At 44.3% G+C, this 13,821-nt stretch overlaps 2 protein-coding genes across 6 annotated transcripts in view; one reads left to right on the top strand and one right to left on the bottom strand.

Annotated features, from left to right (window-relative positions):
- The window catches only part of ADGRD2 (adhesion G protein-coupled receptor D2), a 234,253-nt gene that overhangs the window by 132,146 nt on the left and 88,286 nt on the right, over window positions 1-13,821 (bottom strand). For all 5 annotated transcript variants that reach the window (XR_015058674.1, XM_085883251.1, XM_085883249.1 and 2 more), the window contains exon 11: window positions 9,851-9,962. Coding sequence is in view for 4 of the 5 variants with exons in the window: in XM_085883251.1 (XP_085739377.1) it covers window positions 9,851-9,962 (112 nt within the window). In the remaining variant the exon portion in view is untranslated. The remainder of the gene's footprint in view (window positions 1-9,850; window positions 9,963-13,821) is intronic.
- Window positions 12,015-13,711, top strand: LOC147027086 (uncharacterized). Its single transcript, XM_085883254.1, has 2 exons — window positions 12,015-12,207; window positions 12,304-13,711. The coding sequence occupies exons 1-2, from the start codon at window positions 12,094-12,096 to the stop codon at window positions 13,270-13,272; spliced, it is 1,083 nt and encodes a 360-aa protein (XP_085739380.1). The 5' UTR covers window positions 12,015-12,093; the 3' UTR covers window positions 13,273-13,711.

A 13,821-nucleotide genomic window follows, 5' to 3' on the forward strand; every position in this document is an offset into this window, starting at 1 on the left:
TACCATGTAAACCTGTACTAACCTGTTCCATGGTCGGGTTGTCGGCGACTAAACCGTCTCCCCCACCAGGTTTTCTGGTGAGGAGGGTGTTTGGATATGGACACCCAGCAGGATTAAAAACAAAACCTGTCAAAGGGCGGAGGAGCTCCTTGTGAGCCAACGGCCATCCATATCTAGTGCCCAACTGTGTCTGCGGACGTCCTCCTGCAGTTGGGTTACTTCTTATTAGGAGGTTGGTGGCAGGATTTGCACTCCAGCCACCGTAAAACGCTTCATTCCGCAAAACGCAAAAACGCAAAAAAATCTGAAAACCCACTCCGTGGGAGTACCTCCTGTGCAGCTTCCCTTCGCAGGGCAGCTCACCGGATGATGGGATTGGGGCAAAGCCTTCGGGACCCCCAATCTTTGATAGGAGGGAAACCACGGGGTAACATCCCTGGGTCAGATTGCGGGAGAGTGTGTCGGAGTGGTGCTGAGGTGTCGTCCACCAGACGGCGGTCTCCCTTGGGTTAACCTGAGGCGGTCCCTTCGGGTGGGTACCTGGAATGTCCTATCCCTAAGAGAGGATGATCACCTGTCTCTGTTATCATCTGAGCTCAGCGTTTGGACATCGGGATTGCAGCTCTCTCTGAGGTTCGGAGACCGGATTGCGGCGAGATAATGGTGGGTGGTTACACCTACTATTGGTCTGGTCGCTCTGATGGTTACCATACCCAAGGAGTTGCTGTAGCTGTGTCCAATAAGCTGACCCCAATGATAATTGAGGTAACACCGGTCAACGAGCGTATTATGAGATTAAGGATTCGTCACTCCTTAGGTGTCATTTCCCTGGTCTCTATTTATGCTCCGACTGAGGCGAGTGATCTTACCGTGAAGGACACATTCTACGCCACACTCGAGTCTGTGGTTGATCAGTGCCCCAGACGAGATACACTTCTAGTCTTGGGGGATTTCAATGCATCGACTGGAACTGATAGGGATGGTTATGAGGTGTGTGTTGGTCCCCATGGGTCAGGAACTATGAACCAGAATAGCACTAAGTTCCTTGACTTTGCAAGAAGTCATGGACTTAGGGTGGCTGGTTCATGGTTTCAGCGCCCGCAAGCTCATCGCTGGACTTGGTATTCCAACGCTGGCGGTGTGGCAAAGGAGATTGACCATGTCCTCATTGACGGTCGTTGGAGGATGATCCAGAACTGCAGGGTCTACCGGAGTGCTCAGTTCCTCAATACTGACCACAGGCTTGTTGTAGCAACTCTAAAGCTGCACCTTAAATCCTGGAGAATGGTACCATCCCAGCCTAGGCTGGATGTTGCCAAGCTCAGGGATGAGAGAGTAGCTGAGGAGTTTGCGAACAGGCTGAGTGGACACTTGGGGGTCTGGGTGCTTTGGGGGGTCCTGAAGAGTTGTGGAGCACCTTCAAGACCACCGTCCTTGATGTTGCCGGTGGATGCCTTGGAGTTCACCGCAGGGCAAAGAAGAATTTTGTCTCTCAAGGGACACTGGATACCATTGACCAGAGTCGCAGGGCCAGGCTGAATGGCAGAGCTGAGCTGTTCAGGGAGCTGAGGCGTAAAACTGTACGTGCACTGAGGGTGGACAAGGAGGCCTATGTGCGAGGAATCTGTGAGGGGGTTGAGCATCACCTGTGGACAGGTGATTCTCGTCCCGCTTACAGGGGAATTCGCGCATTACGTTCATCCAAGCCCATCCCTCGGAGCACTGCAGTTCGAGCAGAGAGTGGTAGGCTCTTGACAGAGGAGTCTGAAGTAAAAGGGCCGCTGGGCCGGTTACTTTGAGCGGTTGTACCAGGCTGATCCCCCAGCTGTCGAGTTGGACGTCAAGGTGTTACAATCCCTGTTGCTGACCCTCGAATCAACTGTGGTCCACCTACGCTTGTGGAAACACGGGCTGCGGTGAACCAGTTGAAACGGGGCAAAGCTCCAGGGATCTGTGGCATCCATGCCGAACTTCTCAAGGCTGGTGGAAATGCTGCACTCGCGTCGTTGCATGCAGTTTTGTGCTCTGCCTGGAACACAGGCATCATCCCAACTGACTGGAAGAGGGGCCTTGTTGTCCCCCTCTGGAAAGGGAAGGGTGATCGCCAAGACTGCAACAACTACCGAGGGGTGACGCTGCTCTCAGTGCCGGGCAAGGTCTTTGCTCGGATAATTCTTGATAGGGTTCGCCACCATCTGCTTGAGCACCAGCGTCCAGAGCAGTCAGGCTTTACACCAAAGAGGTCAACGATTGACCGTATCCTTGCACTTCGTGTCCTCACCGAACGCAGACGAGAGTTTCGGCAGGGGCTGCTTGCAGCCTATGTTGATCTCTGTAAAGCGTTCGATTCAGTGAATCGGGATGTCCTCTGGAGGATTCTTGGTCTTCGTGGGGTGCCACCAAAACTGATCGATCTGATGTCTGAACTCTACTCTGGTACTGAGAGTGCTGTGAAGTGTGGTGGTACCATCTCTGACTTATTTCCAGTTGTTACTGGAGTTCGTCAGGGGTGTGTACTTGCCCCAACACTTTTCAGCACTTGTATGGACTGGATTTTTGGCAGGATGTCGGAGAGATCAAGTTGCGGTGCATCGTTTGGCAATGTCAAGATCTCGGACCTTGATTTTGCAGATGATGCAGTCATCTTTGCGGAGACTTTAGACATCCTCTTGGGGGCCCTCGAGGTGCTGAATGAGGAGTCGGAGCCGTTGGGATTACGGATTTCTTGGGTCAAAACAAAGATCCAGGCTTTCGGTGACATCTTGGATGCTGCTGTCCTGTCTGTGTCTGTTTGTGGTGAGGATGTTGAGGTCGTGGATAGATTCACTTACCTTGGCAGTGATATTCATGTCTCCGCAGGTTGTGAGCCGGAGGTCAATAGACGTCTGGGTCGGGCCTGGGGAGTCATGGATTCACTGGATCATGGGGTGTGGCGCTGCCGGGACCTGTGCGGGAGGACGAAAGTCCGAGTCTTCAGGTCCTTGGTACTTCCAGTCTTGCTCTATGGGTGCGAGACTTGGACTTTGACCAAGGATCTGAGACGGAGACTTAATTCCTTTGGTACCAGGTCTCTTCGGAGAATCCTTGGCTATCGCTGGTCGGATTTTGTGTCCAACGAGCGGTTGCTGAGAGAGACTCGGATGAGATTTGTTACCTGCATAGTCCGTGAGCGTCAGCTGCGGCTGTATGGACATGTGGCTCGTTTTCCTGACGCTGATCCTGCTCACCAGATTCTCTCAGCGAGGGAGTCTCATGAGTGGAGGAGGCCAGTGGGCCGACCACGTGCCTCATGGTTGCAGCAGGTTGACCATCATCTCAAGGAGATGGGGATGGGCCTGGCATCTGCCTGGGGGATGGCCAGACGGAGGCCCCTGGAGTACCGGCGGAAAGTGGACGCAGCGACGCGCTGTTCTGGCACATGCTCCCATACCTGACCTGACCTGAACAAATAAACACCACACATTCCATGACATTACAGCTTGGACCATCACACGGAAAGGTCAACCAATTCGCCAAGTGTCGTGCTAAGCACGATTTTTCATTTATTTGTTTGTCTGTACAGAACTTTCGCGTTTTTCTCCGCAACTGCTTGTCAGATTGAGACAAAATTTTCATCATAGGTGCGACTACCCATGTAGAATGTGTCAATCATGATGTCATAGGTCACGTGGTGTGGCAGCCATGTTGGAAAAACATAAAAACTTTGGACCTCTGTATCTCTGAAACTGGACCAAGGAAAATTGAAACTTGGCACACGGCAAGTCCTCCTCACGGGGAATATGTGTGATTTTTGATGATGACACAGGTGCCTTCGTTGTGACGTCATAAATGCATATGTAGAACTACATCTGATCAGTATGAAAAATTTTGTGGGTCATCCAGGGATAAAATGGTCCACAGAAAAAATTGATGATCTCATCGGTCACATGATTTGGCAGTCATATTGTTTTATTTTTGTTTTTTTTAAACCTTCAAAAATCTTTTTCTCTGAAGTGGCTGAACAGATCAAGGTGAAGATTTTTAAGTATGATCACCTATCCATGGAAAACAAACGGTTCACACATATGACAGCATAGGTCACAAAGTTTGGCGGCCATATTTGTTTTGCTCAAAAACCCATAAAAAATCTCCTCCGGAAAGGCTGGACAGATGAGGGGAAATGTCACACAAATGTTCCCCAAACCTTGCATGCACAAGTTTGTTAAGGAATAATTGAGAGGTCATCACATGGTTTGACAGCCATATTGGATAGAAGAAAAATATTAAATAATGTTTTCTCTGGAACTACAGAGTTAATCGACATGAAACTTCAATATTAGGATCCACTAGTGATGAGGAATATAGGTTTCAAATTTCAACTGGATTGGACACATGGTCTGGTAGCCAGAATTATTTAATTTGTTTTGATTTTTGTTTTTTTTTGAAAAAGGTTCACTTGGCTATGCTTGGATGGGTTTGAGGGTAGAGTAGTAGATGAAATGCGAATCTTATCCAGGTTCCCCCTGATGACTTCATCTTTGTTTTTTGCTTATTCGGCTTCCTTCTGATGACTCCATTGCAGGACTGTACCTATTTGGAATTCCATTTGATTTGAATTAAATTTATTTAAATCCCATTCTAAATTCAATTGAATAAACATGAAAAACGTCATGGGTCAGGGTCAGGGTCAGCTCAGGGAGAGGGGAGAGGGAGAGAGGGAGAGAGGGAGAGAGAGAGGGAGAGAGGGAGAGATCGAGAGAGAGATCGAGAGAGAGATCGAGAGAGAGATCGAGAGAGAGATCGAGAGAGAGATCGAGAGAGAGATCGAGATCGAGATCGAGAGATCGAGATCGAGAGATCGAGATCGAGATCGAGAGATCGAGATCGAGATCGAGAGATCGAGAGAGAGATCGAGAGATCGAGATCGAGATCGAGAGATCGAGAGAGAGATCGAGATCGAGATCGAGCGAGAGAGATCGAGAGAGAGAGAGAGAGAGAGAGAGAGAGATCGAGAGAGAGAGAGAGATCGAGAGAGAGAGAGATCGAGAGAGAGAGAGAGAGAGAGAGAGAGAGATCGAGAGAGAGAGAGAGAGAGAGAGAGAGAGAGATCGAGAGAGATCGAGAGAGATCGAGAGAGAGAGATCGAGAGAGAGATCGAGAGAGATCGAGAGAGATCGAGAGAGATCGAGAGAGAGATCGAGAGAGATCGAGAGAGATCGAGAGAGATCGAGAGAGATCGAGAGAGATCGAGAGATCGAGAGAGATCGAGAGAGATCGAGAGAGATCGAGAGAGATCGAGAGAGATCGAGAGAGATCGAGAGAGATCGAGAGAGATCGAGAGAGATCGAGAGAGATCGAGAGAGAGAGAGAGAGAGAGAGAGAGAGAGATCGAGAGAGAGATCGAGAGAGAGAGAGATCGAGAGAGAGAGAGAGAGAGATCGAGAGAGAGAGATCGAGAGAGAGAGAGAGAGAGAGATCGAGAGAGAGAGAGAGATCGAGATCGAGAGAGATCGAGAGAGAGAGAGAGATCGAGATCGAGAGAGATCGAGAGAGAGAGAGAGATCGAGATCGAGAGAGATCGAGAGAGAGATCTCGAGAGATCGAGATCGAGAGAGAGAGAGAGATCGAGATCGAGAGAGATCGAGAGAGAGATCGAGAGAGATCGAGAGAGATCGAGAGACAGATATATATATATATATATATATATATATATATATATATATATATATATATATATATATATATATATATATATATATATATATATATATATATATATATTTATGTAATGTTGTTCAATGACTTGCAGAAGGTGATTGTCCTGCATGTGTAAAGGTGTCAACCTACACTTTGTGGTTGACTCTTAAGCACCTCAAAGCAACCTGGGAAGTGTACTATGCAGCAGTCCATTAAAGACAGCAACAATCACACAGAAAAACAATCACAAAAAAAAATGAGAACAATTGCTTGTAAAAATTATCACATTTAATTATTTATTCAATTTTTTCAGTCTTGTTCCTAATTTTGAGGTTACACAACTTCAGGGGCAGAGCCAGCATTTCAAGATGGGGAGACATTAGAGGGCGAGTTCCTCAGGAGTTTTTCACTAAAATTTGCGATGAAGGAGAAAAGCCATCTGGGGAGTTATGGCAAGGTGTGTGGAGAGGTGGGCAAGGAAGGGAGAGGTGAAGGGTATATGGGGATCTCAAGTCCAAATATATTGGAACATGACATTTCAAATTATGGCACTTGGTGAAATCTGGATTGTCTAAATCATGATTCTATGTTTGGTTAAATGAATAAAAACTTAATGTCCAGAGCAATAAGGTTATGTACACACAGTTGGGAGGGAGGGGGCAGGGGTTAAATGACAAAATTGAGAAAATGAAGATTTAAAAAATGACAGAGGAAATGACAGTAGAAAAAGAGACATGGTGAAAGAGAAGAGATTGCAAATATCAGTGAGTGTGAGAAAGGAAAGAAGGTTGGAAGAAAGTGGAAGGGAAGGGATGGTGACTAGTACTGCAGCATAGCAAACCAATTGTTCAAATTTGCTTAAAAGCACCAAAATTGGTACACATGTAGAATAATGTATTCCGAACAATTCTAGATATGAAACCACCCAAGATTGTGCCTTGGTCAGCTGTACCAATTTTGGTGCTTTTATGCAAATTTGAACAATTGATCTGAAATATCAGACTACGCTGCTGGACTAGACATGCAAGCGGCTTGATGGAGTTCTGCTTTCCCCTCTGAGCTGGCTCCCCTGCCTCACATCTTGCTCAGCTTAACACGTGGAAACCAAGGCCTTCAAGATCATGAGAATCTCCTGCGATGAAGCTGAGTCGATAGGCCTATCACTTTGCCATGGCAGACAGGTCGATGGTCTCTCTGTCTTCTTCCACCTCCTTGCTGATCTTGCACCCTCTGCTGTTTCCGTGCTTTGTCCCCCCCACCCCCTCCCAGATCTATACAGGGCTCACACGATCCACCAGCAACCCCATTCTGGTTAAACTACCTAAATCCAGCATCACTGCTTCGATACATTCATTCCTTCCTCTTTTTTTCCCACCTGTGGAACCAACTTCAACATTCTCTTCAATCTCATTCTTCCCTCCAGATATTCAAGACTGCTGTTCACCACCATCTCAGATCATTCCCAATCCAAAAACATGATCTTTTCTACCCTTGTTAACCACTTCTTGGTGGCAGGATTTGCACTCTGGACACCAGAAAAAAAGCACACTAAGTGGTGTGGTGTGTGGTGGGGTGGTGCTGAGGAGTCATCCTTGAGACTGCAGTCTCCTCAGGTTAACCTGAGGTGGTCCCTTTGGGTGGGTGCCTGGAAAGTCCTCTCCCAAAGAAATGGGGATTGCCTGGGCATCTGCCTGGAGGATGACTGCTATGCACTGTGGCGCCTGCTCCCCAAGTATGCATGTATGTATGTATGTATGAAAGTATGTATGTATATCCACCCCAATCCCTCCTTCCATATTTCCAGTTCTCCCTCCTGAGAGTTTCCTTCTATATCCATATTGTCCATGCCATGCATCCTCTCCTGCCCCCCCCCCACCCCATTCCTCAACACACCCATTGTTGGTCCAAGTCTGCCTCTATCTTGGACTTAAACTCTGATGTTGTTTTTTTTTTTTTCCTTCCTTCTTCTCTCTCTCTCTCTCTCTCTCTCTCTCTCTCTCTCTCTCTCTCTCTCTCTCTCTCTCTCTCTCTCTCTCTCTCTCTCTCTCTCTCTCTCTCTCTCTCTCTCTCTCTCTCTCTCTCTCTCTCTCTCTCTCTCTCTCTCTCTCTCTCTCTCTGTCTCTCTCTCTCTCTCTCTCTCTCTCTCTCTCTCTCTCTCTCTCTCTCTCTCTCTCTCTCTCTCTCTCTCTCTCTCTCTCTCTCTCTCTCTCTCTCTCTCTCCCTCTCTCTCTCCCTCTCTCTCCCTCCCTCTCTCTGCCTCTCTCTGCCTCTCTCTGCCTCTCTCTGCCTCTCTCTGCCTCTCTCTGCCTCTCTCTGCCTCTCTCTGCCTCTCTCTGCCTCTCTCTCTCTCTCTCTCTCTCTCTCTCTCTCTCCTGTTCCTTTTGCATCCTGTTACGTCGAGATCCGTTCAGTGTACCAATACGAGCTCTTCCAAAAGCGTTGACTGCATCCAAAAAAGAAAGAAAAAAAAGCATATACAAAGAGATAGGAGGGCGAATGATGGTTAAAAATGCTGTAATATGTTCACATAATAAATATATAACACCTAATTCATGTGTTCAATTGTTTTAAACAATATCAGTAGAATAATTTTACATGTGCATAATCTTCAAAATATACAGGTAACTCTATTTCTGCTCAGTTTTAACATGTTTTTAGACGAAAACAAATTTCTTTTTTTCATGATTTGCGTGTTCTCGCAAATTAGCCGTTCGGTCATGCTTGGCACGCGTTTGAGAAGATGAAATTCAACCATCGATAGGATTTCCAAACATGGCCTTGTTAATGCATTTTACAATGACTACAACACCAACTTTTCCTCGATGCGTTTTGCTCCAAATAAACTGGAACGTTTGCCTAGAGCTCAACAAAAGGCCATCGATTGAGCATCACCAAGCTTTGAATGTTATCGAGCATTCCGAGAGGATGCCGTGCAACCACCGAGGCATGGAAAGCCTCAAGGAGTTCTATGATGAGGCTTGTTGAGCATGATAATCACGTTTATATTCCTGTGCAATCATGTTATATTCATCAAACACCTTACAAAGGGCACCGGCTTCAAGATGCATTAATATGTGAGATTGTGTGATGAAGGCATTTTTGCAAATGCAAGAGATGGTTGTGGAGCATTGGATGTATAGTTCTTGCTCCACAATATGTTACATTGTTGATGTCTTTATTATTATTATTAATTTGATTATTATATTCCTTTCTCGCCCATTGTGTGTGTGTGTGTGTGTGTGTGTGTGTGTGTGTGTGTGTGTGTGTGTGTGTGTGTGTGTGTCCATATCTCTCTCTCTCTCTCTCTCTCTCTCTCTCTCTCTCTCTCTCTCTCTCTCTCTCTCTCTCTCTCTCTCTCTCTCTCTCTCTCTCTCTCTCTCTCTCTCTCTCTCTCTCTCTCATCCCTCTTTATCCATATCACTCTCACACCTTTTTTATCCCCTCCCCCTCCATATGTCTCTCCCCCATTTTACATGTCTCTCTCTCTCTTTCTCTCTCTATTTCCTTTTCTCTCCATAGCCCTTGCCCTATCTTTATCACACCCCCCTCCACCTCTCTCCTATCTCCCTCTCTCTCCAACTTTCTCTCCCTCCTCTCTATCTCCCTCCCCCTCCATATCTCTCTCTTTCTGCCCAAAGGAAGGTTCAGCGCAACCAAAGCAGCCCCAATGCAAGGACTACATTGGGTGGTTTGACTTTGCTTTGCCAGCGGTAGTCAAGGCAAGAATTTGGGATTTGCTCAGGATGTCAGAAATAACTCATCCATCAATTGCAAAAGACATCGTGGGATCTTTCACTTCCACAAACAAATGCTAGGAGATGCGACACTAAGATTAGTGCCCATCAGAGGGATGGCACACCTTGTGTTTTTTTATTCATTAGGGGATTGAACATAGACTCGACAGCTCCAAAGTAAGATTGCTCCATCTGCATTGTCCCGTTGGATCTTTTTGCTACTGTACCTGAAAAACTGTGCCTACCATCGCAAACATCTCTCCTCAGATCTAATGATATTCTCTTCAGATGTCTGCCTTACTTTGTATGCTGTGACTGTCCACTTAACAAGGAAATGCAAGTACCTTGCAAACAAAATAATACACCAAGAAAAAATCGAATGAATGTGCCACAGGTATATCATTATATTAGAACAAACGTAATGATACAGTAATAATCACCAATATTTTCTGCATTGATGGTGATGTTCAGCTGATTAGATGGGAGGTAATTCAGTAGTCTGGATGCAAATTCATCCAAGTTCTGGGCAACAATCATGGGACCTCCGATCACCTTCCAAGAGTGATGGTGATAAAACAAGGAGACATGAGGGACACAAAAAACAGATGTTTGGAATTACAAGCAGCATCCCCTCCATGACAAACATCGATGTTCTACTGATATCATGCTCTCATAATGGTAAAGCAGATGTCTATGGCAAGCTTCGGTAGCACGATGACATGTTCGCTGTTGTCTGTGCGGCTCTGGGATAAATCGACAGTTCTCATAGGAGCATCAACCATTCAGATATGATAACATGAAGGGTTGCTAAATTACTGCAGAGCGAAATCCATGAATCAAAGGGAATGTAAATCCAGCAGTCCAATCTGTAATAATCTGGCCACACAGTAAGTTTATAAATTAAAGGTGAGGCCTTTGGGGTAACACCTTAGCAATAAATACCCATGTTCAAATGACTGCCGATTTTACTCCCCGACTGAGACATTTATTCCTTATTACCTTGCAAATGGGAAGCGAAAAGCAGGGTTAAACAATTGGTTCATTACTGTCTGTCTGTCTGTCTACAATCGTCAGTTTATGAATCGGAAAACAAACCTATAGTTTAGCAGTAATTTGCCTCTGAATTTGTCCCACTTGCACATGCAGTGCACAAAGGAGTGAGATAATTTGTTTTTACTCTTTCTACCTGCTTGGCAGTCAAGAAAAATTGAAATTCATTCCAAACAGGAAACTTGCTGTTTTTAAGGACATTATAAAGGACGCGAACAACAGGAACAAGAACCCATGTAACGTGTTGTTATCATTGTTGTTGTTGTCCCAGTCAATTCTGCTCGAACAGGCCCATGGCATGGAGATAGCCGATCAATCTCCCAGGAGCAACCCAGAGATCCTTCACATATGTGATACTGTACTCTTTCACTGCCCAGAATTATCGGAGTAGCGCGGTCATGGTCAGAGCCCGATCGGTCCCCATGAACCAGCCCACTCCCTCTCACATTACGTGTTAAATAAGGTGGTGTCTGAGACACCGTGTCAACGGCAGTCAACTTCCGAATATTACTTTTTTTACATCAGTAGGGTGAATATACTGATTCTGGCTCACTTTTCCCTATGTAAATGAATGGGGGATTTTCAGCGATTCCTATTTTTTTTCCCTAAAAATAAACCCCCGTTTTATCCCAAGGTATATTTATTTGTCTCCCCTTTTAACCTGGAGGTTGAACCTCATTGAATTGAACACCTGGGGGTTGAACAGCTCACTCATTGAACCTATAAAGATTTGTTCATTCTCAAATTCCTTCAATAGTTTAATTTTATTTGCACAATAATCCCCATCTAAAATATTGAAAAACAAAACATTTGAATCTTTATATTTTTTAAGATACCCCTTTTGTGCCATTACGAAATGATAAACTTCTCTTAATGCTCTTGTTTGACCACCTCCTGAGCCACAGGTTATTTTTTGTTAAGCCCCGCCCACTTTTCTTTAAGCCCCGCCCACTTTTGCTAAGCCCCGCCCACTTTCCACAATGTATTCACTAGGCCCCGCCCACTTTTGCTAAGCTCCGCCCACTTTCCACAAGGTATTCAGTAAGCCACGCCCACTTTTCTTTAAGCCCCGCACACTTTTGCTAAGCTCCACCCACTTTTCGTGAGGTTTTTTCTAAACCACGCCCACTTTTTCTAAGCCCCGCCCACCTACTCTTACATCATTTCCAGTTCATCTCTGACTCACAAAGAAATCACTAGAAAATTCCAGCATGTTTCAGTTTCTATGGTTTCCATGTTATGAAATGGTTTCCAGCATGTTATGAAATTCCACCAGGGAATTTCCACAGGAAACCACACCCAACAGTCTTTCCCTATAAAAGCCTCATGCCCAGGCTCCATTTTAAACAATTTTTTGCTGGCAATGGTGTGCTGTGTGCTTGCCTGGAACTCTCAGACTTGTATGGAACTAAACCTTCAAGTTGATGAACTGGATTCAAACCTCTTATCTGTTGAGGTAGGATTTTTATTTTCCTATTTTTAGTTCCTTTTAAACATCGACTCGTTTAATAATTAAATAACTTAATTAATACATTATTATTTTCTCTGACAGGAAATTGTATCTGAAATACAAAATGAAAATACTGCTTTTGCTACAACTTGGGGGGAAATTGTTGGCTTGGTTGAAGACCTTATGAGCGACCAAGACCTTGAGTGGGATGACTTTGGGGTTCCTTGGAACTCTCTGACTTGTATGGAACTAAACCTTCAAGTTGATGAACTGGATTCAAACCTCTTATCCATTGAGGTAAGATTTTTATTTTCCTATTTTCAAACTTTGATTGAAGCATACTCATTTAATAATTAAATAACTTAATTAATACATTATTATTTTCTCTCACAGGAAATTGTATCTGAAATACAAAATGAAAATACTGCTTTTGCTACAACTTGGAGCGAAATTGTTGACTTGGTTGAAGACCTTATGAGCGACCAAGACCCACAGAACGAGTTCGTCCTTGATGATCCAACCAAAGAGTTATACCTTGGAGACCAGCAAAGTCCTGAAAAAGAGTTTTGCAACAATAGTACTCATTGTGGGTTATCAAGACAATACCCCCTGAACAAGTTATACCTTGATGAGCCAGAACACAAGTTTTACCTTGGAGACTCACAATTTTCAGACATTTTGAAAAATGGAGTTTTCCTTGATGATCCACAGTTATACTATGTGAGATCTATCACTGAAACCCATAAAAATTGGAAAAATGGAGATTTCCTTGATGATCCACAGTTATACTATGTGAGATCTATCACCGAAACCCATCAAAATTGGAAAAATGGAGATTTCCTTGATGATCCACAGTTATACTATGTGAGATCTATCACTGAAACCCATAAAAATTGGAAAAATGGAGATTTCCTTGATGATCCACAGTTATACTATGTGAGATCTATCACTGAAACCCACTATATTTCTGGAAATTGTGATTCTACCTTGGAGTCTTGGATAGATGGTTATATTTTTGGAGACTTGAAATGTGGGTTCTGGCTTGATAACTCACAATGTGATACATATCTTGGAAACTCAACAGGAATGTGGTTATACCTTGGAGACTTGGAAAGTTGGGTTTATTTTGAAGACTTGAAATGCTACCACTCTTTGGGATCTAAACCTATCAAGAAAGTTCTTATTCCCTCTTTCTACGTCATCAAACCTGAAAGCTTTAAAAGACAGAATTGGAAGAAGGGAAAAAACATAAAAAATATACATTGTTCGTTCTGGGAAGAAAGTGCAGGCTTACTCCCCCTTTCTACGTCATCAAACCTGAAAGCTTTAAAAGACAGAATTGGAAGAAGAGAAAAAACATAAAAAATATACATTGTTCGTTCTGGGAAGAAAGTGCAGGCTTACTCCCCCTTTCTACGTCATCAAACCTGAAAGCCTTAAAAGACAGAATTGGAAGAAGAGAAAAAACATAAAAAATATACATTTTTCGTTCTGGGAAGAAAGTGCAGGCTTACTCCCCCTTTCTACGTCATCAAACCTGAAAGCCTTAAAAGACAGAATTGGAAGAAGAGAAAAAAACATAAAAAAATATACATTGTTCGTTCTGGGAAGAAAGTGCAGGCTTACTCCCCCTTTCTACGTCATCAAACCTGAAAGCCTTAAAAGACAGAATTGGAAGAAGAGAAAAAAACATAAAAAATATACATTGTTCGTTCTGGGAAGAAAGTGCAGGCTTACTCCCCCTTTCTACGTCATCAAACCTGAAAGCCTTAAAAGACAGAATTGGAAGAAGAGAAAAAAAAAAAACATAAAAAATACATATATAGGTGGAAATCTCATTTTGAAAAAGACATTGTGTTGGGCGAGGATTGAGTTGGGGTTGAGATTTTGAATGTGAGGGTTGGGGTTGAG

This window comes from Eptatretus burgeri, chromosome 5 (genome assembly GCF_056783735.1).
Source record: "Eptatretus burgeri isolate ZD-2024b chromosome 5, Ebu_testis_v1, whole genome shotgun sequence".
In the NCBI taxonomy this organism is placed as follows: domain Eukaryota; kingdom Metazoa; phylum Chordata; class Myxini; order Myxiniformes; family Myxinidae; genus Eptatretus; species Eptatretus burgeri.